At 38.6% G+C, this 25,312-nt stretch overlaps 1 protein-coding gene across 4 annotated transcripts in view; it reads left to right on the top strand.

The window, feature by feature from the left end:
• The window catches only part of TATDN1 (TatD DNase domain containing 1), a 50,856-nt gene extending 25,806 nt beyond the window's left edge, over window positions 1-25,050 (top strand). For 3 of the 4 annotated variants that reach the window (XM_003933725.4, XM_074387111.1, XM_074387112.1), the window contains 6 exons: window positions 6,212-6,297; window positions 6,384-6,424; window positions 9,741-9,817; window positions 17,182-17,252; window positions 18,928-19,054; window positions 24,862-25,050. In XM_003933725.4, the coding sequence (XP_003933774.1) occupies window positions 6,212-6,297; window positions 6,384-6,424; window positions 9,741-9,817; window positions 17,182-17,252; window positions 18,928-19,054; window positions 24,862-24,964 (505 nt within the window). In that variant the 3' untranslated portion in view covers window positions 24,965-25,050. Of the gene's footprint in view, window positions 1-2,186; window positions 2,335-6,211; window positions 6,298-6,383; window positions 6,425-9,740; window positions 9,818-17,181; window positions 17,253-18,927; window positions 19,055-24,861 lie in introns of those variants that run through there. The other variant, XM_039464865.2, reaches the window with a different exon arrangement.
• The last annotated feature ends 262 nt before the right edge of the window (window positions 25,051-25,312 follow it).

Genomic DNA, 25,312 nt, shown 5'->3' with positions numbered 1-25,312 from the left:
TGTGAAGATCTAGCACTAAGTAGAATAGGATGGGTTAGAGTAATGCTTTGTGGATACATACTCTCTCTTTCAGGTCACTCATTTATACATCCCTTTTAGAACTGTTTAGTTTGTGGTATATTATTTGCTGTGTCTTTTAGGGACATTCATGTGGTTACCAGCAGGGTTACTAAAACCCTATACCTCTGTCAAATATATGTAGGCCAGCACACTTAACTTTAAAAGTTCTCTTGTTCACATTGAAATAGAAAAACAGTTCTCCTTAATAGTTCTTTAGGTTAAGCCCACAGATCATATTCCTCAACTTTAACGTCTGGTTTTGGCCGGGATGAGCCTTGTAAGTCTAGTAGACTGTGTGTTATGACGAGCAAGGGCAGTGGCAGAGTCCTCAAGGTTTTTTGCCCATACGACTTTTCATTTAAAATGAGTTAGAACTGATTCTAAAGTGCAACGTGAATACTTTAAACTCCATTTTAGGGTTAATTGAAAACATTGACAGTATCAGTTTAATTTACTGTTCTGAAGATTATTCACCATCATCAGAGGATGTTTGAAATAGCGTCTGATCTTAGAATATGCATATCACAGCTTGTGCTTCGACTCACTTGCCAAGTGTTAATTGCTAATAGAGAGGTTCTTTCATTCGGTAAATGATTACTGAGTGCCTCCTCAGCATGTTACAAAGAAGAATAAGACTTGATCCTTAGCGCCTCTGTAGACAAGAGAGGACATAAATAATGAAAATAGATTGGAACTACTGTCACTGAAGTGTGTGAACAGCAGAGGGAAGGACTGACTTTCTGGGGGAGGATTGAAGGTGACAGCAGGTGACATTGGCTTATTCCAGAGTGGATAAGCTACTGACAAACTAATGTAGGAGGAAATTTTGATAAACAGTTCTACTTGAGATTTAAAAATTTTTAATAATAAAACATCAAATGACTTGGTTAAATAAAACAGCCAGGTGTGGTCGCTCACACCTGTAATCCCAGCACTTTGGGAGGCCAAGGCAGGCAGATCACCTGAGGTCAGGAGTTTAAGACCAGCCTGGCCAACTTGGTGAAACCCTTTCTCTACTTAAAATACAAAAATTAGCTGGGCATGGTGGCGGGTGCCTGTAATCCCAGCTACTCGGGAGGCTGAGGCAGGAGAATTGCTTAAACTGGGGAGGTGGAGGTTGCAGTGAGCCAAGATAGTGCCATTGCACTCCAGCCTGGGTAACAAAGCAAGACTATCTCAAAAAAAAAAAAAAAAAATATATATATATATATATATATATATACATACATACACACACACACACTAGTAACAATCACATTTTGATTGTTGTTAAGGAAACAGATCCCACATCCTCTGCCCCTCACTCCTTTTCTCCTAGTGTGTACTCACAGCATGCAACCTGTTCTGTGTAGACAGCAATCTACTTGTTTCAGCACTTACCATGTTGTACAGAAATTGGTTTTAGGTCATCCCTTCTTCCCCACAACAGACTAGTATCTTTGAGATCCTCAAAGGCACACAGCAAGTCTCACTCATGTTACAGCTCCATAGCACTTAGCACAGTACTCTGAGCACATGGTTATTTTTAATAGAGATGGGGTTTTACCATGTTGGCCAGCTCGTTTCAAACTACAGACCTGAAGCAATCTGCCTGCCTTCGCTTCCCTAAATGCTAGGATTACAGGTGTGAGCCACCGCGCCCAGCTGTGATTTGTTTTTAAGTAAAAATGTAGTCAGAAAAAGGGAGATGTATGAGAAAAGAAAAATAGAAAATTAGGAGGCAAGACAGAAAAATTAACAGACAGTAGATATAGTGTCTGAAAAATGATGGTAAGTGAAGGCAGTGTATATAACCCTGTTTAAAAGGAGGAGCTTTGGAGTCAGCAGATCTTTGGGTGAGATTTATAATTGTCCTTGGTGTCAGTTTGCCCCTTTGTACATCCCCTTTAAAATGGGGAGATTACTGCCTACCTTTCTTAACATAAGGTGCATAAAGCCCATACTGGCATGAGTGGTGCAGAGTATGTATGCAATCATGGCTGTTGTTACATTATTCATACTAGAAATATTACCACCCTAAAGGAAGCTGCTAGCTACTGTTTTTGTTTGGAAGTTTTAAAAGTTTTTCTTTTTAATATTTTTTTCTTGTTTTAGCACCAGACCCTTTCTGAAAAAGTATTTTTTAAAGACTAAGAGAAGCAAAGAGTGAAGACAAGGAAAAGGCCTGATCTAGTTATGGAAAGTTTACCCTTTAAGCCATACCCTGTATTTTCAATTTCCTGGCCTTATGCTACACTTCTTTCCTTGCTGCAATTTAGAGCTCTGTTCTCTTGGGTAGGTGAATTTGTTTTGGGCATTTTTCTTAGGGCTTTAAAATGTTAATACTGTGCAGGTCTTAAAAACAACAAGAAGATTTAAAGTAATCCTTTGGGGACTTAGAGGACCCTAGAGATGAGCAATTGGGGCCATGTTGCCATCAATCAGCTTACAGAGGAGGGATTACTACCTGTGTTAAGGTATACCCATGTAACTCACTGGGCTTTTTGGATTTGCCTTGATCCTAATTAATAACAGCTGCTGCTCTGAAGCTGAACTCTTCCAGCTCTTGTCCTTAGATAGTTAAACCTCAACTGTAAGAAGCAGTAATACAATCAGAAGCTTCACTAAGATGAACAAATCTAACTCAAGTGGAAAATGATTTTCATTTATGAACTTTACAAAAAAAGTCAATGAGTAAAACAGGCTGAGAAGTCTCTTAATAGATGCCAATTCCTACCCTGTAACTTACGCCATTATTTCTAGTTACCATGTGGGTTTTTCTTCTCTAAAGGTAGTAGTCATTTATTGTTCAGTACTAATTATCCTCAATTTGTATCATTAGGAATAATTTTTTTTTTTTTTTTAACCACATGGCTTCCTTATGATACCTAGCAAGTATGAATTCAGGGACTTTTCTTGAATTATGTAAAATTCTGTGAGTTCATTGATTGGGCTTCTGTTTTCCCCTTTTTTTTTTTTTTTTTTTTTTTTGGAGACAGGGTCTCACTCTGTCATCCAAGCTGCTGGAGTATAGTGGTGTGATCATGTCTCACCGCAGCCTTGACTTCACTAGGCTCAAGCAATCTTCCCATCTCAACCTCCCAAGTAAGTGGGACTATAGGTGCATGACACCACACCTGGCTAATTCTTTTATTTTTTGTAGAGGTGGGGTTTCACCATGTTGCCCAGGTTGGTCTCGGACTGCTGAGCTCAAGCAATCCGCCAGCCTCCGCCTCCCAAAGTGCTGGGATTACAGGCATGAACCACCACACCCAGCTGGCCTCTGTTATTTTCATAAACTGTACTTTTGCTTACCTTGAGATAGGAAGCCAGTTTTCCATCCGACCATTAGATACTGTTAATCCGTAGCTTGGTCATGTGGTTTGGTCCATGGAATCGTGTGTGGAAAAAATAACCAGTACAGTGTAGAGCAGTACACACAATGAAGAGTACTGCCTGCTGTGTGTAGCCACAAGCCAAATACATTAGTAAAGTTGACATAATGACTAGAGCACACTTAATTGCTAACATTTGGATTACTTTAGAGGCTTTGGAAGTAGTGACTGGTAGTATTATTAAAGACATTTTTTGTTCAAGTTTCATTAATATTTCCTACACTGCAAAATGTCAGCACTTTGTTAATGAAAGGAAAATATTTTTGCTTATTCTAACCTGGCAGAATCTGAAAAGGAGATTTTAGGATCCAAACATTTGGTAATAAAGACATAGACCACCAATTTTAGGAAGACTGTTTCTATTTTTTAAAATTAATTATTATTATTATTTTTTGAGACAGAGTCTTGCTCCATCACCCAGGCCGGAGTGCAGTGGTGTGATCTTGGCTCACTGCAGCCTCTGACCCTGGGTTCAAGTGATTCTCATGCCTCAGTCTCCTGAGTAGCTAGGATTACAGACGTGTGCCAACACGCCCAGCTAATTTGTGTATTTTTAGTAGAGACGGGGTTTCACCATGTTGGCCAGGCTGGTCTTGAACTCCTCAAGCGACCCGCCCACCTTGGCCTCGCAAAATGCTGGTATTAGCAGTTTGAGCCACTACGCCTGGCCTGAAGATGGTTTCTTAAGAAGTACATTTCTATTTCTAATTTTAAAATTCAGCATCTCTAAGAGTGCAAGGCCGGGCACGGTGGCTCAAGCCTATAATCTCAGCACTTTGGGAGGCCGAGGCGGGTGGATCACGAGGTCAAAAGATCGAGACCATCCTGGTCAACATGGTGAAACCCCGTCTCTACTAAAAATACAAAAAATTAGCTGGGCATGGTGGCGCGTGCCTGTAATCCCAGCTGCTCAGGAGGCTGAGGCAGGAGAATTGCCTGAACCCAGGAGGCGGAGGTTGCGGTGAGCTGAGACTGCGCCATTGCACTCCAGCCTGGGTAACGAGAGCGAAACTCCGTCTCAAAAAAAAAAAAAAAAAAAAAGTGCAAAGGGGGAAAATAGTCCTACACATCAGGAAAGATGACATAGGAAAATAGAGCAAAAGAGGTTTAAGTTAAACAGAGAAATTATAGCCCCAAATTAAAGTACTTAGAAAGAGGTGAGCAGCACATTTAAGAAAATAATAAGCCAGCTGTTGTCCTGATTCAGCTGATCCTACCATTTGTGAGAACAAGAGGGAGCACTGTGTTGCAGTGAAAAAACAAACAGAATGAACATTCATTATATCCTCCGAATATTGTCATTATACTCTGGGACCAGAAGGAAGCTTCTTGAAAACATAACAGGCTTTTGTTGTTTATGCTGGGACTTGGAATTAGAGCACTGAAGTTCTGGTTTCAAGTTGGCCATGCCATTTATTGTTATCTTGGACAAAGTACTACACCTCTCTGACACCAGCTTTTATCCTTAGGTTATTTTGAAAATCCAATGAGACAATGATACGTGGTAATTGAGAAAACCTTGTAAAGTACTCTAAGATATTCAGGGCTATCACTTTATCATGTAATTTTCATTTTGGTTTTTAAATAGCATAATTGAGTTATTTGCTATTTAGCAAATACTTAAATTTTGTTTTTGAAGGAAACCTTGTTCATTTTCCTCAGTGGCAGTAACTTCGTTTGTAACAGCACATAAAAAATTGGTTGCAAAGTGGAATAGATTAGCATGCAGGATAAAACGCTGCCGGGCTTCTGACTTGGTGAGCTGACTCCCACTGATGGTGCTCAGCTAGCTTGAGTGGCAAGGGGCCTTGGTGTTACTTTCTGAAAATAATTTTGTAAGCCCAGAAAAGGAAGTATTTCTTTCCAGAAGCTGTAAGTTATAAGAGCCCCTTTCAAACTCTGACGTGCTTTAAATAGTCACGATTTTTGTACTGTAATTTCTAGAGAATAAAATACCTTTAATTTAAAACATCTTTTGACATAATTACCTTTCTCTCTTTTTTTTTTTTTGAGGTAGGGGAGGGGAAGGGAGGCATGCAGGGTGGGACAGGGGAGGGCTGCAAAGAAAGAAAGAGAAAGAGAAAGGGGGAGAGAGAACAGGAGTCTTGCTCTATTGCCCAGGCTGGAATGCAATCTAAAAATAGGTATTAAAAGCCTCTTTTATGCCTATACAGTAATTGTACTTAACAGCGGAGACAGAAAGGAATAAGGGAAGAAAATAACAAACAGCCAACCAATATCTCATTTAAATCTGTGAAATGCTATGCAAATGTTGAAGAGTGATTTACTTCTATTTATGTGGTCACTTTCAAAATAGTTGTAATGTGATACTGAATAAAATGTATGTTCTGTGGACCTGAGGTGAAGAATTCTATAAATATTCACTGAGTTTACTTGTTCCAGGTCTGAGTTCAAATCATAAATGTCCCTGTTAATTTTCTATCTTGTTGATCTGTAGAATATTAACAATGTGGTGTCAAAGTCTCCCGCTACTATTGTGCGGGAGTCCAAGTCTCTTTATAAGTCATTAAGAACTTGTCTTATGTATCTGGGTGCTCCTATATTGGGTGCATATGTATTTATGATCATTGACTCCTGTTGTTGCATTGATCCTTTTACCATTATGTGATGTCCTTGTTTCTTTTAGTCTTTGTTACTATTAAAGTCTATTTTGTCAGAGACGGAAGTTACAACTCTTGTTTTTTAATTACCTGTTTTTAATTACCTTTCCATGCTAAAATAAAATTTGTAATGAGAAATTTTTTTGCATTATGCAGATATTTTGAAAAACAGTTTGAACTGTCAGAACAAACAAAATTACCAATGTTTCTTCACTGCCGAAACTCACATGCTGAATTTTTGGGTGAGTTAAAACTAGTCTCATTTAGAATTTAAGTATCTTGTAGAAATCAAGCTATTTGCTAAAAGTTCTTTGTTTTTAATTCACAGATATAATGAAAAGAAATAGAGATCGATGTGTAGGGGGAGTGGTAAGTATAAAATAGTCATTATTAATATAAGTCAAACATCTCTAATCCAAAATCCAAAATACTCCCAAGTCCAAAATGCTCAAAAATCTGAAACTTCTTAAGCGTTGACATGAGATAGTGACACCTTTGCTTTCTGATGATTCATTGTTTACAAATTTTGTTTCATGCACAAATTTATTTAAAACATTTACCTTCAGGATGTGGTATAAGGTGTATATGAAAAATAAATGAATTTCATGTTTAGACTTGAGTCCCTTCCCAAAGATTTATTTTTATGTATATGTAGATATTCTAAACTCTGAAAATATCTGAAATATGAAACACTTTTGGTCCCACACACTTGGGATAAGTGACACACACTGCATCGTAGTTATTAAGGATGGCCTCTAATTCAGATGTCAACATTTCAATTTTTTTAAAAAGGAAAAAGAAAAACATACGACTTCGGTAGAATTCAATAGAATTAGGAGCTTCTTTTCCCATTTTTTGAAAGACATGTAAATTTACTGTTGAATTTATGGGCCAGATATGGTATAAACACAAATCAGTTTTAGTTTTAGTTCCTTTGTTCAGAGTACAAGAATGAGTACAGAAGTCCATTCACAAGGAAACCCTGGGAATTCTCTTTTTTTGGTTATTGAGACGGGGTGTGACTCTGTCATGCAGGCTGGAGTGCAGTGGCACAATCTCAGTTCACTGCAACCTCCACTTCCCTGGGCTCCAGCCATCCTTAGCCTCCTGAGTAGCTGGGACGACAGGCACACACCAACATGCCCAGCTAATTTTTTTGTATAGTTTGTATTTTTTGTATATTTTGTTGCCCAGGCTGGTCTGGAACTCCTAAACTCAAGTAATCAGCCCACCTTGGCTTTCTGAAATATTGGGATGAGAGGTGTGAGCCACTGTGCCTAGCCTCTGAATTCACATCTGTACATCCTAATACTGTGCATGATATTCTTCATCTCTTCCATCAGCTATTCTTTAATGTTCTTCCATCCAAATTTTGAGAAAAATATCAACTAATTTTTGTTTTGAAATCTTTTGCCATTTGTTTTAGGTTTGCCGTCCTCATTTCTTGTCAGCTGTATTCATCTACAATTATCATTGTGATCTACAGAGTCATTCTCCTTTCTGTAATTTGCATTCTGCACTAAACACTTCTGTAATACAATCATTTTCGTCATTATTTTGGAGACATTTCCCATAAATATTATCTGCTCACCACTTACCTCAGATACCTATGGCAGTGATTTTTAATCTCTTGGATCATGGACTCCTTTGGGAATCTGGCTTAGAAAAATGCTCAGATATACTCACATGCAATTTCAGGAGAGACTTAGTGAGTGGCTGTGTCTAGCAAAAGTACTGTAATCCAGGTATATCAAGTCACAGTTACACTATGCCAGCTGCGGAAAGAGGAAATGGCACCGAGCACTTGCATTCCCATGCTGCCTGACGTTGAGAGTTTTATGCATATTCTCTGTTTTCAGCCTCTGCCTCATTTACTCCACTAGTAATATGTATGCATCCTGCATTGCTGTAGTGTTAATATTACTGTGTACTTTTTTCCTGTTTTTACTGACTCTGTAATTTATCCTCTAGGAACTGTACTTAGGAATTGAGAGAGGTTTGAGTTTTAATTAATGCCCTTGAGATTATTAGTGGTATTTATCATAACCTGCAGACTCTACCTCTGAGTTTATTTGCTTTTTTTTGTTTTTTTGAGACATAGCTTTGCTCTGTCACCCAGGCTGGAGTGCAGTGGCGCAATCTTGGCTCACCAAAACTTCCATCTTCCAAGTTCAAGCAATTATCTTACCTGAGCCTCCTCAGTAGCTGGGGCGACAGCCGTGCACCACCACACCCGGCTAATTTTTGTATCTTTAGTAGAGATGGGGTTTCATCATGTTGGCCAGGCTGGTCCTGAACTCTTGACCTCAAGCAATCCACCTGCCTCAGCCTCCCAAAGTGCTGGGATTACAGATGTGAGCCACTGCACCCAGCCGATTTCTAAATAAGAATTTACTTGGGTTCTATTAATAGTTTTTGAAAATGAACAGAAGCTACAACAAATGTAACCTAAATGTTTGATTCTTATCAAAAAAGAAATTGCCAAATAATTTATAACTAATTTTCTGAAATGGCTTATGAGGAATCACATTTAAAATTATTTTGATATTAATGGAGGGTATCTTTTCTAGTCAGCTGGAAGTGCTGAAGGAAAGAATAATGCAGGCAGCTGTGTAATGCAGACTTCCTTACTGTTGAGAAGTGCGTTATCCACAGTGTATTCAGGGTCTCTGGACTCAGTAGTAATGTGACATCACTTGTTTAGGTGACCCTACTTTTTAAAGGTGGGTGGTTGTTGTTATATGTTGTTTTTCATTACATAAATACATCCAAACTATGAAAAACTGTATCTTGACCCCTATACTTTTGAAGAAGAAAAACACCATCTTAATCCCTTCTGCTTGCTAAGCTGATATTATTGATTATATAATGGTTTGTGCTTTTTAAGCAACAGTCTCACCCATTTATAAGAATTTCTTCGGCCGGGTGCGGTGGCTCACGCCTGTAATCCCAACACTTTGGGAGGCTGAGGCGGGTGGATCACAAGGTCAAAAGATCCAGACTATCCTGGTCAACATGGTGAAACCCCGTCTCTACTAAAAATACAAAAAATTAGCTGGGCATGGTGGCACGTGCCTGTAATCCCAGCTACTCGGGAGGCTGAGGCAGGAGAATTGCCTGAACCCAGGAGGCGGAGGTTGCGGTGAGCCGAGACTGCGCCATTGCACTCCAGCCTGGGTAACAAGAGCAAAAACTCCGTCTCAAAACAAAAACAAAAACAAAAACAAAAACAAAAAAAAGAATTTCTTCTTCCTTGCCCCTTAAAAGTGATTTCTTTTCTAGAAAAAAGTATCCTCTAACAGAAAATTCAGCAGTATTTTAAAACATCTTTTAAATGGTGCTATAAAATTTCTAAGCTTTCCTCATGTTTTTGCCTAAGAATATGTTTATTCCTGAGCCCCTTCCTGGAGCTTCTGCACTAATGCTAGCGCAGAGACAGCAACACTGTCACTGTCAAGAGAGAAATTCTAGGCAGCTAACATTTTTCATCATGTCACTGGAGATGATGACAGGTTATAACTGGGAAATTTAATACAAAATAAAAATTATAGGGGCTACCACCTTTGAAACCTTGAGGTCCAAAAACTTACAGGGATCTCTGTTTTTGCCTACAACGTCTTATTAATGTTATTTAGAATTTTGAAGAGTAACTATTACTATAATAAAAATACCTGTGTGTCCCCAGGTGCATTCATTTGATGGTACTAAGGAAGCAGCAGCTACTTTGATTGACTTGGATCTTTATATAGGATTTAATGGTTGGTACGTTCTTAGGTTGTTTTATTTTTAACTTTTATTTAAGCAGATTTCTTAAATTGTTTTACAGTGAATTGCTGATGAATATGTATTTTCATAAAGTTTTGCATTGATCTTTGCCTGGGAATTTCAGTAATTATGTAAGAAATTAAACAGTATATTACTATTACAATTTAAAGCTTGAAAGTTACAGACTACTACCCGTGTTCTAATAATGGAAAACAATTTTGTGTTGAGATCAACAGCTACCTTTCTCTAGTAATCCAATTTATTCTCAGATCATTTGATCCCTTGAAAACATGAGTTCACAGCATTATATATACATATACACATGTCATGTCTGACTGTGGGCGAAAGGTTATTCTATGACAGTCATACATCTCTCGAGGCAAAGAAACCAAGGCTCAAAAGATCAGGAAACAGGTATAGAGTTTCTCCAAGTGTGAGAACCTGTGTCCTCTGGCTCCTCACTCAGTGACCTTTCTGCTGCAAAACCACACTAACCTTCACACACTCAAACAGCTAGCACAGCTAGGTCCCTGGGTTTGTTTTGTCAAATATGTAAGAACTTCTACCAGTGTCTTTTCACAGGATGTCAATGTGCCCATTAAATCAGCTGCAAAATAGTATAAGACTTTGTTCTTCTTCATTGTCTCATACCCTTAAAATTATTTCCAGTTGCATTACTTTTGATTAAAATCTAGGGAAATAGAATCATGGAATTATGTATTTGCTCTAGAGTTCAGAGTTTAAATGTCATGGATGCCTTTATATTTAAATTAATGGCTTAATTAACTTTAATATGCAAGGGAATATATGCAGAGAGATTAAAAAGTCAAGTAGTACTAACAGCTATAAACAAATATCAGAGTCTCCCCAGCACGACCTTAGCACAAGTCAGTTTTTCTGGCAGCAACAATTTTGCTATTTGTCACCATATTTCTAAATAATATCCATATACTATTGTCTCTTGATTCATCCCTTTGGCTACTCTCATTGGGGTATATGAGAACATTCTTATAACGCATACTAATCCCCTACCTCTATTATTCTCTCCATATCACTCTCATTGTAGTTATTTCAATATTTTTGGTTATATGTATACTCATGTTTTCATTATTACGTCTATATAAATGTTTTCTCATTATTATGTCTGTATAAGTATATAATTTCACAGGGCTATGCAGAGTATGAGAGAGTTTCAAGTTTTTTGTTTTTTGTTTGTTTTTAAGACAGGGACTTGCTCTGTAGCCCAAGCTGGAATACAGTGGCATGATCATAACTCACTGCAGCCTTGACCTCTCTGGCTCAAGCCACCCTCCCACCTCAGCCTCCTGAGTAACTGGGAATACTGGTGCATGCCACCGCACCCGGCTATTTTAAAAATTTTTAGTTGAGACAGGGTCTTGCCATGTGTCCAGGCTGGGCTTCAAGTTTAAAAAAGCCAAGTAAATAAAAATATGAGGAAAGTTACTCCAGGGAAACAAAAAGTGGTACAGGAAAATAAATGTAAGCACTATGTAACACATGAGGAAACCTATCTAGGTAATCTCATAGTTCTGTCAGTTCCAGACCCTTCCATCATTCTCACTTTGGACTAGTGTCTCTTCTGTGATAGAACTCCTATTTTTAGATCCCATGAATTCCTTGTGTTTGTTTTAGTGGAACACATTCTGTAACACCCTCTGAGGACGTTTTCATGGGAATGAAGTTTCTTGAAATTGTGCATGTTTGAAACTGAATTTTGTTTCTACTCTTCCTCTTAAAAGTTAGCCTGGGTAATTAATGAAAGGGGAGAGAAGCCCACTTTCAATTGATAGTTTCTCTGTGTATAAAATTCTAGATCAGAAATCATTTTCATTGAGAATTTACAATGTCCTATCAGTAGGTTTCAGTGTTTTCTGATTCCTAATCATTTACCTGTGACCTAGTTTCCTTCTCTTGTGAAAGGTTTTAGTTTTTCATCTCTGATGTGAAATTTCATGAAGATGTGTGTTGATGGTGTTCGTCATGCCTCATGTTGCTCTTTCACTAGTCCTTCCAGCAGGGGGCTTATCTTTACCCATCCTTGGAATTTGAATTTTCTTTTCTGTTCTTTCCTTGGGCATACCAGACTGATAACTCGTATTTTTTTTATTCTATTTCCATTGTTTCCCTCCTTCCAAAGAAAGTGCTATATTTTGAAACCCTTTTTATGAAATTTACTTCAGCTTTTGTTTTCAGTTTCTGAACAGTTTTTATATTGCAGTATCTTCTGATCTCTCTAAAGATATGAATTACAGTTTAAAGTTACTTTCTGCTTGTCTTCCTGCATTTATTTCCTCAAAAGTCCCCTTTTCTTCTTTGCTTTGGTCTCTGTGATGATGGAAACTTTCTTCAAATGTCAGGCAATCCTTTGCTGTCTGTTTTTAAAAAGCCATTTGGCCGGGCACAGTGGCTCATGCCTGTAATCCTAGCATTTTGGGAGGCCAAGACAGGAGGATCACTTGAAGTCTGGAGTTTGAGACCAGTCTGACCAACAGGGTGAAACCTCGTCTCTACTAAAAATACAAAAATTAGCTGGGCATGGTGGCTCGTGCCTGGAATCCCAGCTACTTGGGAGGCCAAGGCGGGAGAATCACTTGTATCCAGGAGGCAGAGGTTGCAGTGAGCTGAGATCAGGCCATTGCACTCCAGCCTGGAAAACAAGAGCGAGACTCTGTCTAAAAGAAAAAAAGAAAAGAAAAAAAAAAAAGCCATTTGGAAGCTCTCTAGAAAGCATTCCAGTAACTGGAAGGCTCAGATGGCCAACTGACTTTTTACTAGGGATTCTCAAATGTCATTGTGTAGAGATCTTTTTTCTGGGTTGGTTTAGTTTCTCCAGAAAGGCATCCTCTGTTATCTGCTGGAAAAGTGGGAACAGTGGAGGGAAAGGGTTTGTAAATGTCCGTGACAGTGTTTTGGAGCAGGATGGGTTAGAGGATCTCACTGTTTGGTGGGCTGTCCTGGTCTCCATGATCAGGCCTGTGCCTGACGCCTGTGCTTCTCTGTGCTTGTTCTCTAGCTGTTTCTGATGTAGGTTCTCTTGAGACCCAGCAACCCTTTCTCTGCACCAAGTCACAGATACATAACCTAGGAACCCCATCTTCTCTTGGGGTGTTTTCAAACAATTTCCATTCAAGTCCCTGCCTTACTCCACCTTTCTAGGGACTGTATCTACTTCTAGGTTTCTTGTCTTTCTCTCCAGGCACATAGCATATAAGTCATTTGGTACTTAAACAATGGTGTTTATCACTTCTCCGTCCACTTTCAGCTTTATATGTTGTGATTTGGGGTAACATATGTCTCCTAGTTTCATTTAAAAAATTGTGGTTTTCTCCTTGTAAGTTTGGGGGTTTGTTTTTTTGTTGTTGTTTTAAAAGAATGGGGTAGATCTTTATTTCACCAACTTAAAACCGTAATTCTTCGATTTCTTTTTTTTTTTTTTTGAGGCAGGGTCTCACTCTGTCTCCCAGGCTGAATGACTCACTGCAGTCTCAACCTCCTGGGCTCAAGCAATCCTCCCAAGTATAGTAGCTGAGACCACAAGCTCCCATCACCACACTTGGCTAATGTTTGTACTTTTTGTGGAGACAGGGTTTCACCATGTTGCCCAGGCTGGTCTCAAACTCCTGAGCTCAAGCAATCTGCCTCCCAAAGTGCTGTGATTACAGACATGAGCCACCTTACCTGGCTCCTTAGATATTTCTAAATGATCTTGAGTTTATTATGATGTTGCTTTAAGCTAATCACAAAAGATTCTTTTCTCCTACATTAATATTAGCTTCAGAATTAATAGGTTAGTCATTTATTAAAGTGGATGCTTATATTCTTATTTTGAAATCTAATTCATTGTCATCTTAATCTGAGTCTCTGAGGTATGATGACTTAGTCTACTTACAGTAGCATATCACATAAAGTCTTTGGTTTCTAAGTTAAATTAGAATTTTTTCCCCCAAGAAAATGGGAAGATGTATTTCAAACTTGACTTCAGAAGCATGTAGTTGCTCATCATTAAATGAGAAACCTTATTAAATAGAAATACTGGCTTCTATTTAAAATATTTCTTTTATTAGTATATATATATATATATTTGGGCAAATTCTTACAGGTATGGAATAGACATAGAAAAATATTAAGTTAATCAGACACGATTTAGTGAGATCAAAAATACAAATTATCTGATAATTTGGTGAAAAGTTTTTAGTATCCATACAAGGCACACCAATATATTTTAGAAAATATCCATATTGACCAAGTATTAAGAAATAATCTTTTCTAGGGAGCATTGATTGCTACTTAATGTCAAACTAATGACATCCCACCCACTCCTCCTAAAATCCTATGAAAATAAAATTACAGATATTGAAAAAGGAAAGAACCTATAATGGCAAAGAAAAAAGGCCGGAGTTTTGCTAATGAATGTTTTGTAGCTGGGTGAGCCCAGGAGGTCAAGTGATACTCCTGACACAGCATCTTCAGTAGCTAGATCTACACACGTGACCAGTCTGGGCAACATAATGAGACCCCCATCTCTTAAAAAAAAAAAAAAAGAAAAGAAAAGAAATGGTCTGTAGATTTCTGAAGACAGGGGAAACTGGAAGAGAAAGCTTAGATTACACCACTAAGGGGCCTCAGAAGGGAAGGGAGCAAGTCTAGCAAACAAAATCCCATAGCAAGGCTTTGGGCTTAGAGTTAGTATAAAATAGGATTACAAATGATGATTAATTGAGGGCCTATATAGAGAAAAGATCTCCCTCACATATCCACTCCTGTGAATGGAGGACAAAAGCAGTAAACATTTACACAGGGGCTGGGGGGGAGGGATTTTTTTCTTAAGAAAATTGAACCAACTGTATGGTGAGGGAGGCTTGGAGTGCTTACGTCAACCCTGTAGGAAAGCACTTAGAGAACCATGACCCTAATGATTAGCTCCCTGTACTCTTACCTTTAAATGAAGTTTCATAACATACCTTCTCCCACCAGAAGGTCCCTCTAAGAATCCCCACTCAGAGAACAGAACTGGCAGTAATACAGGCCTGCTTTCACAAAAGCAAAGGAAATGCAACAATAGCAACCTCCTTAAATATAAATGGATATCCAAGGATCACCAGACAAGTGAGGTGAACCAGAAGTATGAAAGAAAAAGGCCAAGATAAACAGAAAAACTAACCCCAATGGGAAGAGACCCAACATAGTAAGATTTGAGATGTTAATATATGAAATACGAACAGAATGCTAAAAGAACATAAAAGAATAAGAGCTCCTTAAAGATTATAAATGGTGGTGTTAAAATAACAGCACCATTGGAAGAAGCTAGGGAATCAACACATTTGACAGAAAGATACATTTTTTTTTCTATACAGACTACATATATTTGAGCAATCAGGTAGTAGGCATACAGAATTTTATTTATATGGAAGTACTCTAATAAGTGAAGGGCTGATAGAATTATTTCAAGATTTTGTAGCTCCTGGTGAATTAGGCACTGGGCATCCATGGTTGCCTTATATCACAAAAATACAACCAGATATATGTCTGTGGATGAAAGATCATACCACCACCTATGAAATAGTCTTACCAAAAAAAAAAAACCCAACCCAAATCCAATCCAGCCTGTAGATGGTACTCTAGATCTCCTAAAAGAAATACAGAGGGCAGAGGAACCTGTTAAACTGCAATGCAGATGAAGTCAGCAAAGTGAAAACTCCACAGGGTGAACAGCTTGGTTTCTTCAACAAAGAAATTTGAAGGGTAAAAAGATGCAGGAGATCGTAATAGCAACGTTGAGACTGTAGAAGACAATGACCAATTGCAATGTGTGGGCCTCTCATTTGTGTCCTAATGTAATCAAACTTAAAAAGAATGTATGACAATGAGACAACTGCAAATCTGAATGCTAGAAGGTTTGGGTTTTTCTTAAACATGTAGTAGTATTGTGGTTGCATTTTTTAAAGAGAATCCTTATGCTCAGAGACACATGCCAAAACATCCTGAATTAAATGCTGAAAGATTAAAACTATACGTGGGTGGAACAGGATTGGCCATGTGTTGTTGATTGATAGGGCTGGGTGATAACTATATGAGATTACCCAATTCAATGTATATTTTAAATTCTTCGTAATAACAAATGCTGAAATTAACACTGCTACATAAGGAAGCAACCAAGATATTCCTCAGCAAGTGAATGAAGGAATAAACTGTGATATATCCAGTGGAATATTACTCAATATTAAAAAGAAATGAGCTGTCAAACCCTGAAAAACATGGAATTTGATTGTGTTTCCAAATGAAAAAAGCCTGAAAAGACTACGAACTATATGATTCAGACTATGTGACATTCTGGAAAAGGCAAAACTATGGGGACCGTAGAAAGATAAGGGAGTGGAGGGGAAGGAGGGATGACACAGATTTTTAAGACCGTGAAACTACTCAGCATGATAACACAATGGTAGATACAAGTCATTGCATATTTGTCCAAACCCGCAGAACACATAACACTAGGTGAACTCTAATGTAAACTCTGGGTTTTGGGTGACATTTTTGTGTCAAGGTAGGTTCATCAATGACAAATGTACCTACCAGTATGGTGTGGAATTATGAGAGTGGGAGCATATGGTTGGGGAATCTCTGTACTTTTTATTTAGGTTTTTTTAGTAAACCTAAAACTCTTAAAAAATTATTCCAAAATAAACTTGTGATTACAAAAATTTTGTTTTTAAAGTAATATAAGAACAGTAATAGTTGTTATCACATTGTATGGTACACGATTCCAAACCTGACTGCCACATTACAGGAAGCATTTATGTTCACATTCGTGGATCTTTGAGTCAGCAGGGTTTTGGCTGATAGAGGCTGCCACAGGCAGCCATAGCAGGACTTGAGGCCAAAGCCGGATTCAAGCAATAGAGTTCATCCTACAAAGAAACCATGACAAGGGTGCAGACACATAATTCGGCTAGACTGAAGAATCGGTCTTGGGCTAAAAATGGAAAATTCAGGAAATGAACATTAACAGCCTTATGAGCACCTCTAAGTTGTGCAAATTACTCAGAAGCAAATGAATTCTTTTAAAAAGTTAAATTTTACTTAAACTGATACAGAACACTATTGGAAATCAACTGATAAGCATGGAAAATTGCATTTCCGGAAGGCAGATCGAGTTAAAGTAGATTTTAATCTGAATTGTTGAAGTATGGGAGTGTGCAAATACTTTCTAAAGTATACTGAAAACAAAATGTTACGGGGTTTTGGGTTGGTTTTGTAATATTTCAGATAAGTTGTGGTATAAAAAAAGGTATTTCTTAATTGCTGCCTTTTAAAATAAATATATGTGTACACTTTTTTTTAAGCTCACTGAAAACTGAAGCTAATTTGGAAGTTTTGAAGTCAATTCCTAGTGAAAAATTAATGATCGAGACAGGTAAGTTTGTTTTCAGAACTTTAAGTTTCATATTAAACCATACCAAAAAAGCAAAAAAGTTAGAGAACGAAATTAGACTTCAAACCTTAGTGAACAAGTATTTTAAAACAGCATGCTCAACTTCAACAGTTATGCTTTCCAGAAGGTCTTTGGGGGTTATTAATTAATGGAAAAACATATGCAAATGACTTTTTTCAGTTTTAGAAGTTTGCTGTTCCTAAGCACTTTAAAAAATGTCAGAATATAACTCAGGAGGTTGTAGTTAAGAATATTTAGTTAAACAAGGGGTCTTGACTAAGCACATGACACTTTCAAGTTTCAAAATCTGTTCAGAATTTTGTTCACAGTGTCTTTATAATGGCTTAATTCTGTAGTACTTTTTACAGTGCAAAAACATTAAGTTGGTTTAGTATAAGAATTTTAGGATCTGTTGCCTCTTAAAATAAAACAAGATGAGGCCAGAAGCGGTGGCTCATGCCTGTAATCCCAGCACTTAGGGAGGCTGAGGTGGGCAGATCACCTGCACTCAGGAGTTCAAGACCAGCCTGGCCAACATGGTAAAACCCCATCTCTACTAAAAATGCAAAAAACTGGGCCGGGCGCAGTGGCTCATACCTGTAATCCCAGCACTTTGGGAAGCCGAGGTGGGCAGATAACCTGAGGTCGGGAGTTTGGGACCAGCCTGACCAACATGGAGTAAACCCTGTCTCTACTAAAAATTCAAAATTAGCCAGTGGTGGCACATGCCTGTAATCCCAGCTACTTGGGAGGCTGAGGCAGGAGAACTGCTTGAACCTGAGGGGTGCAGGTTGTGGTGATCTGAGATTGTACCATTACACTCCAGCCTGGGCAACAAGAGAAAAACTCCATCTCAAAAAAAGAAAGAAAAGAAAAGAAAAGAAAATGCAAAACATTAGCTGGGCGTGGTGGCCCATGCCATAGTCCCAGCTACTCAGGAGGCTGAGGCACAAGAATCGTTTGAACCTGAGAAGCAGAGGTTGCAGTTAGCTGAGATTGCGCCACTGCACTTCAGACTTGGAGACAGAGTGAGACTCTGTCTCAAAAATATAGTAATAATAAATAAACAAGGTGAAAAGCTAAAACTTTTATTTAAACCCTATCAAGGCTTTCCTTATACCGTGGACTTGAGGAAAGTCAAGTCTGGAGAAGTCACATTCATTTCTTTGGGCAGTTAGGAAAATAAAATGATTTGATTAAAAGTACAATACTTGTAAAATGTGTAAACTGTTGTAATTTTTATTTAAAAATATTCAAAACCAGTTTCACAATCAGTAGAGGCAAGAGAGAAATGTAACTTATGCAAAACTCATTACATGCATAGCAAAAAATTTTTTTAAAAACTGAAAAATGTCTAAATGTTTCCATGTTATTATACAATTGTACTTAAGCTTTAGGTCTTTTTTCAAAAAAACATGCTTCACACCAACATTAGCAGATAAAAGGAATAAAAGTGAGTCTTAGAAGTTATTTAAGATGCAATTCAAGATTTTTATCTTGTGCTTTTTGTTAGAACTGTTTTCTGTTGCAATGATTGTGCTGTTTTGGAAGCTGAATCATGGTTTATCATTTAGAAGTTATGTATTAGTTTGATAATGGTCATTAAAATTTTTTTTGAACGTAAACCCCTTAAGAAACACTTTCTTTGCTTAACTAGATGCACCGTGGTGTGGAGTCAAAAGTACACATGCTGGATCAAAATACATAAAAACTGTATTTCCTACCAAAAAGAAGTGGGAAAGTGGGCATTGCTTAAAAGACAGAAATGAACCCTGCCATATAATGTAAGTATTTTGCTTTCATGGTCTTCAAAATCATTAGTCAACCACCACTTACAAAATGAACTCAAGGGACAGAATTAAAATTTTGCAAAATCCAAGGGAAGTTCAGGTTCAAGACCACCATATTAATGCAGTGATTTGGAGGAATCTGCATCTGAATTGATGTATCTCAGCTCCTCTTTTCCTGTCTTCTCAACCCAACATGATTTTATTGCAGCAGTGAAAAATAAATGAGATTTTGGTCATTTTGTGGGAGAAAGAAAAGATCTTAAAGCCATCAATATAATCACCTTACCTGGTTTAACTTCTATTCTCACTGCAACTTCCTTCTAGTCTTTGGTAACAAGAAAGCCTTAGCAGAATATTTTGCATTTAAATGATTTGACAGCCTCTAAAAATCTATGAAATAACACATTTATTTAAGACTCAGAACAAAAGGACAGTGATAGGATTTCCTTTTTCCAATCAAAGGGGGTTGGACTTTAGTGCATTTTATTTCCTAAAAAAGCAGCAAATCAGAATCTTTTAAATTGTGATGTATAGCATAGATGAGAAGAGGGGCTACTGCCCATCTATCAAAGAGCTGTCAAGGTAACTAACAGGAAAAGGTTTTTATATCATTTTCATGGGCACATAATCCAGTTTCTTTTGTTTGCACAGATAGTTTAATCTAGATTATATCAGTCTTTTTTTTTTTTTTTTTTTTTTTTTTGAGACGGAGTTTTGCTCTTGTTACCCAGGCTGGAGTGCAATGGCGCAATCTCGGCTCACCGCAACCTCCTCCTCCTGGGTTCAGGCAATTCTCCTGCCTTAGCCTCCTGAGTAGCTGGAATTACAGGCACGTGCCACCATGCCCAGCTAATTTTTCATATTTTTAGTAGAGACAGGGTTTCACCATGTTGACCAGGATGGTCTCGATCTCTTGACCTTGTGATCCACCCACCTCGGCCTCCCAAAGTGCTGGGATTACAGGCTTGAGCCACTGCACCCAGCCCGATTATATCAGTCTTATATGATTTACCAGTTCAGACAATTGGGCATACTTATAATACATTCATAAAAACTAATTGGTTCTGTGTCTTCATGAGGAGTAAAAAAGAGAAAAAAATAGATTGTTGCTTTTAAGACTATTCATTCCATATGTACGATCTTTTAAGTAGTTTTTAACAGGAAGAGTATTAGAAGATAAGCCAGATCTAAAATCCAGCAGGCAAAACAGTGAAGAATTATTCTATTAAAATATATTTGAAAGGTTATTTTTCTTTATTAACATGCTTGAGCTGACAAAGACTTTAAAACTGAAGCAGCCAGGCATGGTGGCCTACACCTGTACCCCAGCTACTTGGGGAGACTGCTTGAGCCCAGGAGTATCGAGGTCAGCTCAGGCAAGATAGGGAGACCCCTGTCTCTAAAGAAATAAAGAAAATTTTTTAAAATGGAGAAATGTAAGTACTTGCAAATTCAGTCATGAGACAGTATTTCTAAATAATTCTGTATTTTTTGAGACAGTGTACAGTGGCATGATCTCGGCTCACTGCAACCTCTGCCCCCTGGGTCCAATCAATTCTCCTGCCTAAGCCTCCCAAGTAGCTGAGATTATAGGCGTGTGCCACTACGCCTGGCTAATTTTTGTGTTTTTAGTAGAGATGGGTTTTCACCATGTTGGACAGGGTGGTCTCAAACTCTTGACCTCAAGTGATCCACCCACCTCGGTCTCCCAAAGTGTTGGGATTACAGGCGTGAGCCACCGCACCCAGCAAATTCTTTGGGGATCTAAGAGGACATTAGAGAAAAGAAACTGGTATTTTGCCAGCAGCCAGCTTACAGGAAGTAGTTGCCAACAGTATACACAAGTCATTTTCTATACTTCTTAATCTTATGTAAAATTATCACTGTCGACTTTAGCTATACATTTGCAAGACAAAATTTCAAGGTGTTTTTAAATGTAGACTGTTTAAGAACTGTGAAGGCTGGCCAGGCACGGTGACTCACATCTGTAATCCCAGCACTTTGAGGAGGGGGTGGATCACCTGAGGTCAGGAGCTCCAGACCAGCCTGGCCAACATGGTAAAACCCTGTCTCTACTAAAAATACAAAAATTAGCTGGATGTGGTGGCGGACCACCTGTAATCCCAGCTACTCGGAGGATGAGGCAGGAGAAATCACTTGGACCTGGTAGGCGGAGGCTGCAGTGAGCCAAGACTGCACCATTGCACTCCAGCCAGGGCGACGAGAGCAAAACTCCGTCTCAAAAAAACAAAAACAACAAAAAACGGAAAGCTTCATGAATACCTGTTCTTCAGTTAGCTAAGCAGGCAGAGCTTAGGAAAATTAGCACCTGCAAGCTGAAAAATTTTAAACCGCATTTCAAAATACACAGTCCTCTAATCTGCTAATTATGAGTTGGCAAGTTAATTCCTACTTCCAAAGTCATTTTTATCAACCTCCATTCGGTTAGCAATTTTACATTCTAATTATTTTTACAGAGATCTTTTCAATATAAACTGTTTGCAACAGATGTTTTGGAGCCCCTGCCATATGTCAGGAAAGGTACAAGTTACTAAGGCTACACAGAAGAATCAAGACAGTCCCTGTCTTATCCATCCACCAGATGAATAGGCACACTGTGCCACCTGGCACTTTAGATAAGGCATTCAGTGAGTCAGGGAGGATCCCTGCCCTCCTGGAGCAAATAAGCAGACAGAGTCCAAGATGGTAGTGCTGTTATACAAGTTGGAATATATGACCAGGACCATAGGGCACATCAACTGCTTTGAGGGAAATAGGAGCTTTGAACTGCTTTGAGGGAAATAGGAAATAGAGCTTTAACAAGGTGACATTTCAGTTGTTTACTAAGCATGACTGGGAGTTAAGCCAGAGAAAGACAAACACGTTGAGCAAAGGCAGACTGCAGAAGGGCTTGACTGATCCAGAGGAACAGTGTGGCAGGAAGTAGAATGCACGGGGTAAGTGGAAGAAGTCTGGGAAGGTAGAATGAGCCCAGATTGTGAGCGCTCTTATATGCCAGCATTTTGCTTAGATTTTATCACTACCCAAAGAATTTTAAGCAAGAGAGTGGCAATTATTATTATTATTATTATTTTTTTTTTTTTTTTTGAGACAGAGTTTCGCTCTTGTTACCCAGGCTGGAGTGCAATGGCGCGATCTCGGCTCACCGCAACCTCCGCCTCCTGGGTTCAAGCAATTCTCCTGCCTCAGCCTCCTGAGTAGCTGGGATTACAGGCACGTGCCACCATGCCCAGCTAATTTTTTTTGTATTTTTAGTAGAGACGGGGTTTCACCATGTTGACCAGGATGGTCTCGATCTCTCGACCTCGTGATCCACCCGCCTCGGCCTCCCAAAGTGCTGGGATTACAGGCTTGAGCCACCGCGCCCGGCCAGCAATTATTTTTTTTAAAAGCTGTAACTAGCATCGGTATGGAGAAGGGCTGGAAAGGAGATGGTGGCAGGAATCATACAGATCCTGCAAGACAAAACCTCTGCCTGGCCGGGGTGCAGTGACACGCCTGTCATCCTATAGGAGGCCTAGGTGGGTGGATCACTTAAGGTCAGGAGTTCAAAAGTAGCCTAGCCAACATGGCAAAACCCCCATCTCTACGAAAAATAAAAAAAAAATTAGCCAGGCATGGTGGTGGGTGCCTGTAATCCCAGCTACTTGGGAGGCTGAGGCAAAAGAATCGCTTGAACCTGAGAGGCAGAGATTGCAGTGAGCCGAGATCGTGCCACTGCACTCCAGCCTGGGCCACAGTGTGCGACTTCATCTCAAAAAAAAAAAAATCCCACAGAAACCTGTGCCTACTGTAAAAGTGCTACATTAAACAAAAGCCACCAAATTCTCAGGGACATTAAACAACTTTATATTCGCTTTGGAATAACTGTAGCTTTGACCACCGAAGATATATGGAAATAGCATGGCTGTAGAAGTGTTATTCAAAGATTGCCATAAACTGCATGATCACTTATCAAACAGTAAAATAGGATGTCCTAAGTTCCAATAGATTTTCTTTTTTTTGGAGACAAGTGTCTTGCTCTGTTGCCCAGGCTGGAGTGCAGTGGAGTGTACTGGCACAATCTCAGCTCACTGCAACGTCCACCTCCAGCCAGTTCTCCTGCCTCAGCCTCCCCAGTAGCTAGGACTATAGGTGTATTCCACCACGCCTGGCTAATTTTTTGTGTTTTAGTAGAAATGGGGTTTCACTGTGTTGCCCAGGCTGGTCTCAAACTCCTGAGCTCAGGCAGTCCGCACACCTCAGCCTCCCAAAGTGCGGTGATTGCAGGTGTGAGCCACCCCGTCTGGCCCCAATAGATTTCTTATAAGTAATTTCAATAAAATGAATTTGCTATGCAATATAATCTTAGCAAAGCTGCTGTAACCTTCAAAACTGTCATCAGCAGCACTGATCAACAGTTCCAGTTCTGAGAAGTACATACAGAGGGACATTCGGTAGTTTCCTAAGAAAACTGGATTTTCACTGTCTTAATTTAAATGTTAATAGGTTTGTTTTTAGGATATTTTGACTGTCAGATAAAAATTTAGTGTAATGTTTGCTTAGTATAAACATCAAGCAAGGCTTTTGTGTCACTATTACAAAACAATTTTTAATCCATACACAGCCAACAATTTTATTTAAAAAAAAAAATTTTAATTCCCATTAATCTTAGATCCCCATCCTTAATTTTTACATGTTAACATTTAAGATACCCACTAAGGGAACAAAAAGCTTAGGCAAAAAATATTCAAATGTTCAATTTTGGCGTTGGAACTTCCTAATTCATGTATTTAAAATATTCCACTTATATATAATACTGCTAGGAGACACTATGGATAATCATTATTTTAAGAACAGAAACTGAAAGATGTGGCTGAGTGCAGTGGCTCACGCCTGTAATCCTAACACTCTGTGAGGTGGAGGTGGGTGGATCATGAGGTCAGGAGTTCAAGACCAGCCTGGCCAACATGGTGAACCCTCGCCTCCACTAAAAATACAAAAATAGCTAGGTGTGATGGTGGGCGCCTATTAATGCTAGCTACTTGGGAGACTGAGGCAGGAGAATCACCTGGACCTGGGCTGCAGAGGTTGCAATGAGCTGAGATAGTACCACTGCACTCCGGCCCAGGCGACACAGTGAGTCTCCATCTCAAAAACAAAACCAAACAAAAAACTGAAAGAAAGACACCTGGGCTTACTTCTCTCTCTCTCTCTCCTCTCTCTCTCTCTCAATAACCACACATTTTTCCAAGTAAATATTACTTTTGCACCAACCTGATAACCTTCATTTGCTGTCTCTCAAGGGCTAGTTCTCTAGCAGCGGCTTTCCAACTGTACCTGCTGTCCCCTATTACAAATTACATTGTGACTTAGGACACATACATAATAAAACCAAAAGAAAAATGGAACAGTACTTACCCTTACTAAGTACAGTATACTTGTCCATTTTTAAGATGCTTATCATGACCCCCTAATGATGCTGTGAGCCGCAACTGAAAACGACTCTTCATTTCCACTGGGTTAATGCCATAACTGTGGTGCACATAATATAGATGGATGCTTTAATAATTTCCTTGAACCTGGTTTTTAGCTCTAGTTATATTCAAGACAGTCCCATAAGTCTGTTTCTAGTTACTGGCAGTAAGTTTTTATTGACATTGCTGAAAAACTTACAACTGTTAAACTTTATTATATTAAAGGTGCTCTAATATTTTCCTTTATATGGAAAAATATTATATGGCTTTAAAACAAAATGTGTACTTGGAGATTTAACCATTTTTGTTTTTGTTTTGTTTTAGTCAAATATTGGAGATAATGTCAGCAGTGAGAGATGAGGATCCACTGGAACTGGCCAATACACTATATAACAATACTATTAAAGTATTTTTTCCTGGAATATAATCGGCACATGTCTTCCACTTTCCATCATGTATGTAAAATTTCACAGTAAAACTTACTGATAGTTTCAATAAAGAAATTATCTGGAAGTTGTCTAAAGAAATACTATGTATCAGTAAACACCATTCCCCACCATTCCCCTTCTTTTTCTCATAAAATCAGATCAGGATGTTTTTGTATCATTGAATACCTTATTTATTGTTTAAAACAATAAAAAATAATACCTTACTTATTGTTTAAAACAATAAAACTTTTGTAATATCTTCAAAACAATGAAAGGATAATTTTATGACAATACTGCAGACACAGAATGGCTAACAAACCAATTTTACATTAAAAAAAAATAGCACA

This window comes from Saimiri boliviensis, chromosome 15, assembly GCF_048565385.1.
Source record: "Saimiri boliviensis isolate mSaiBol1 chromosome 15, mSaiBol1.pri, whole genome shotgun sequence".
Classification (NCBI taxonomy): Eukaryota; Metazoa; Chordata; class Mammalia; order Primates; family Cebidae; genus Saimiri; species Saimiri boliviensis.
Note: the sequence above shows the minus strand (reverse complement) of the source record. Positions and strands in the feature narration are given on the sequence as shown.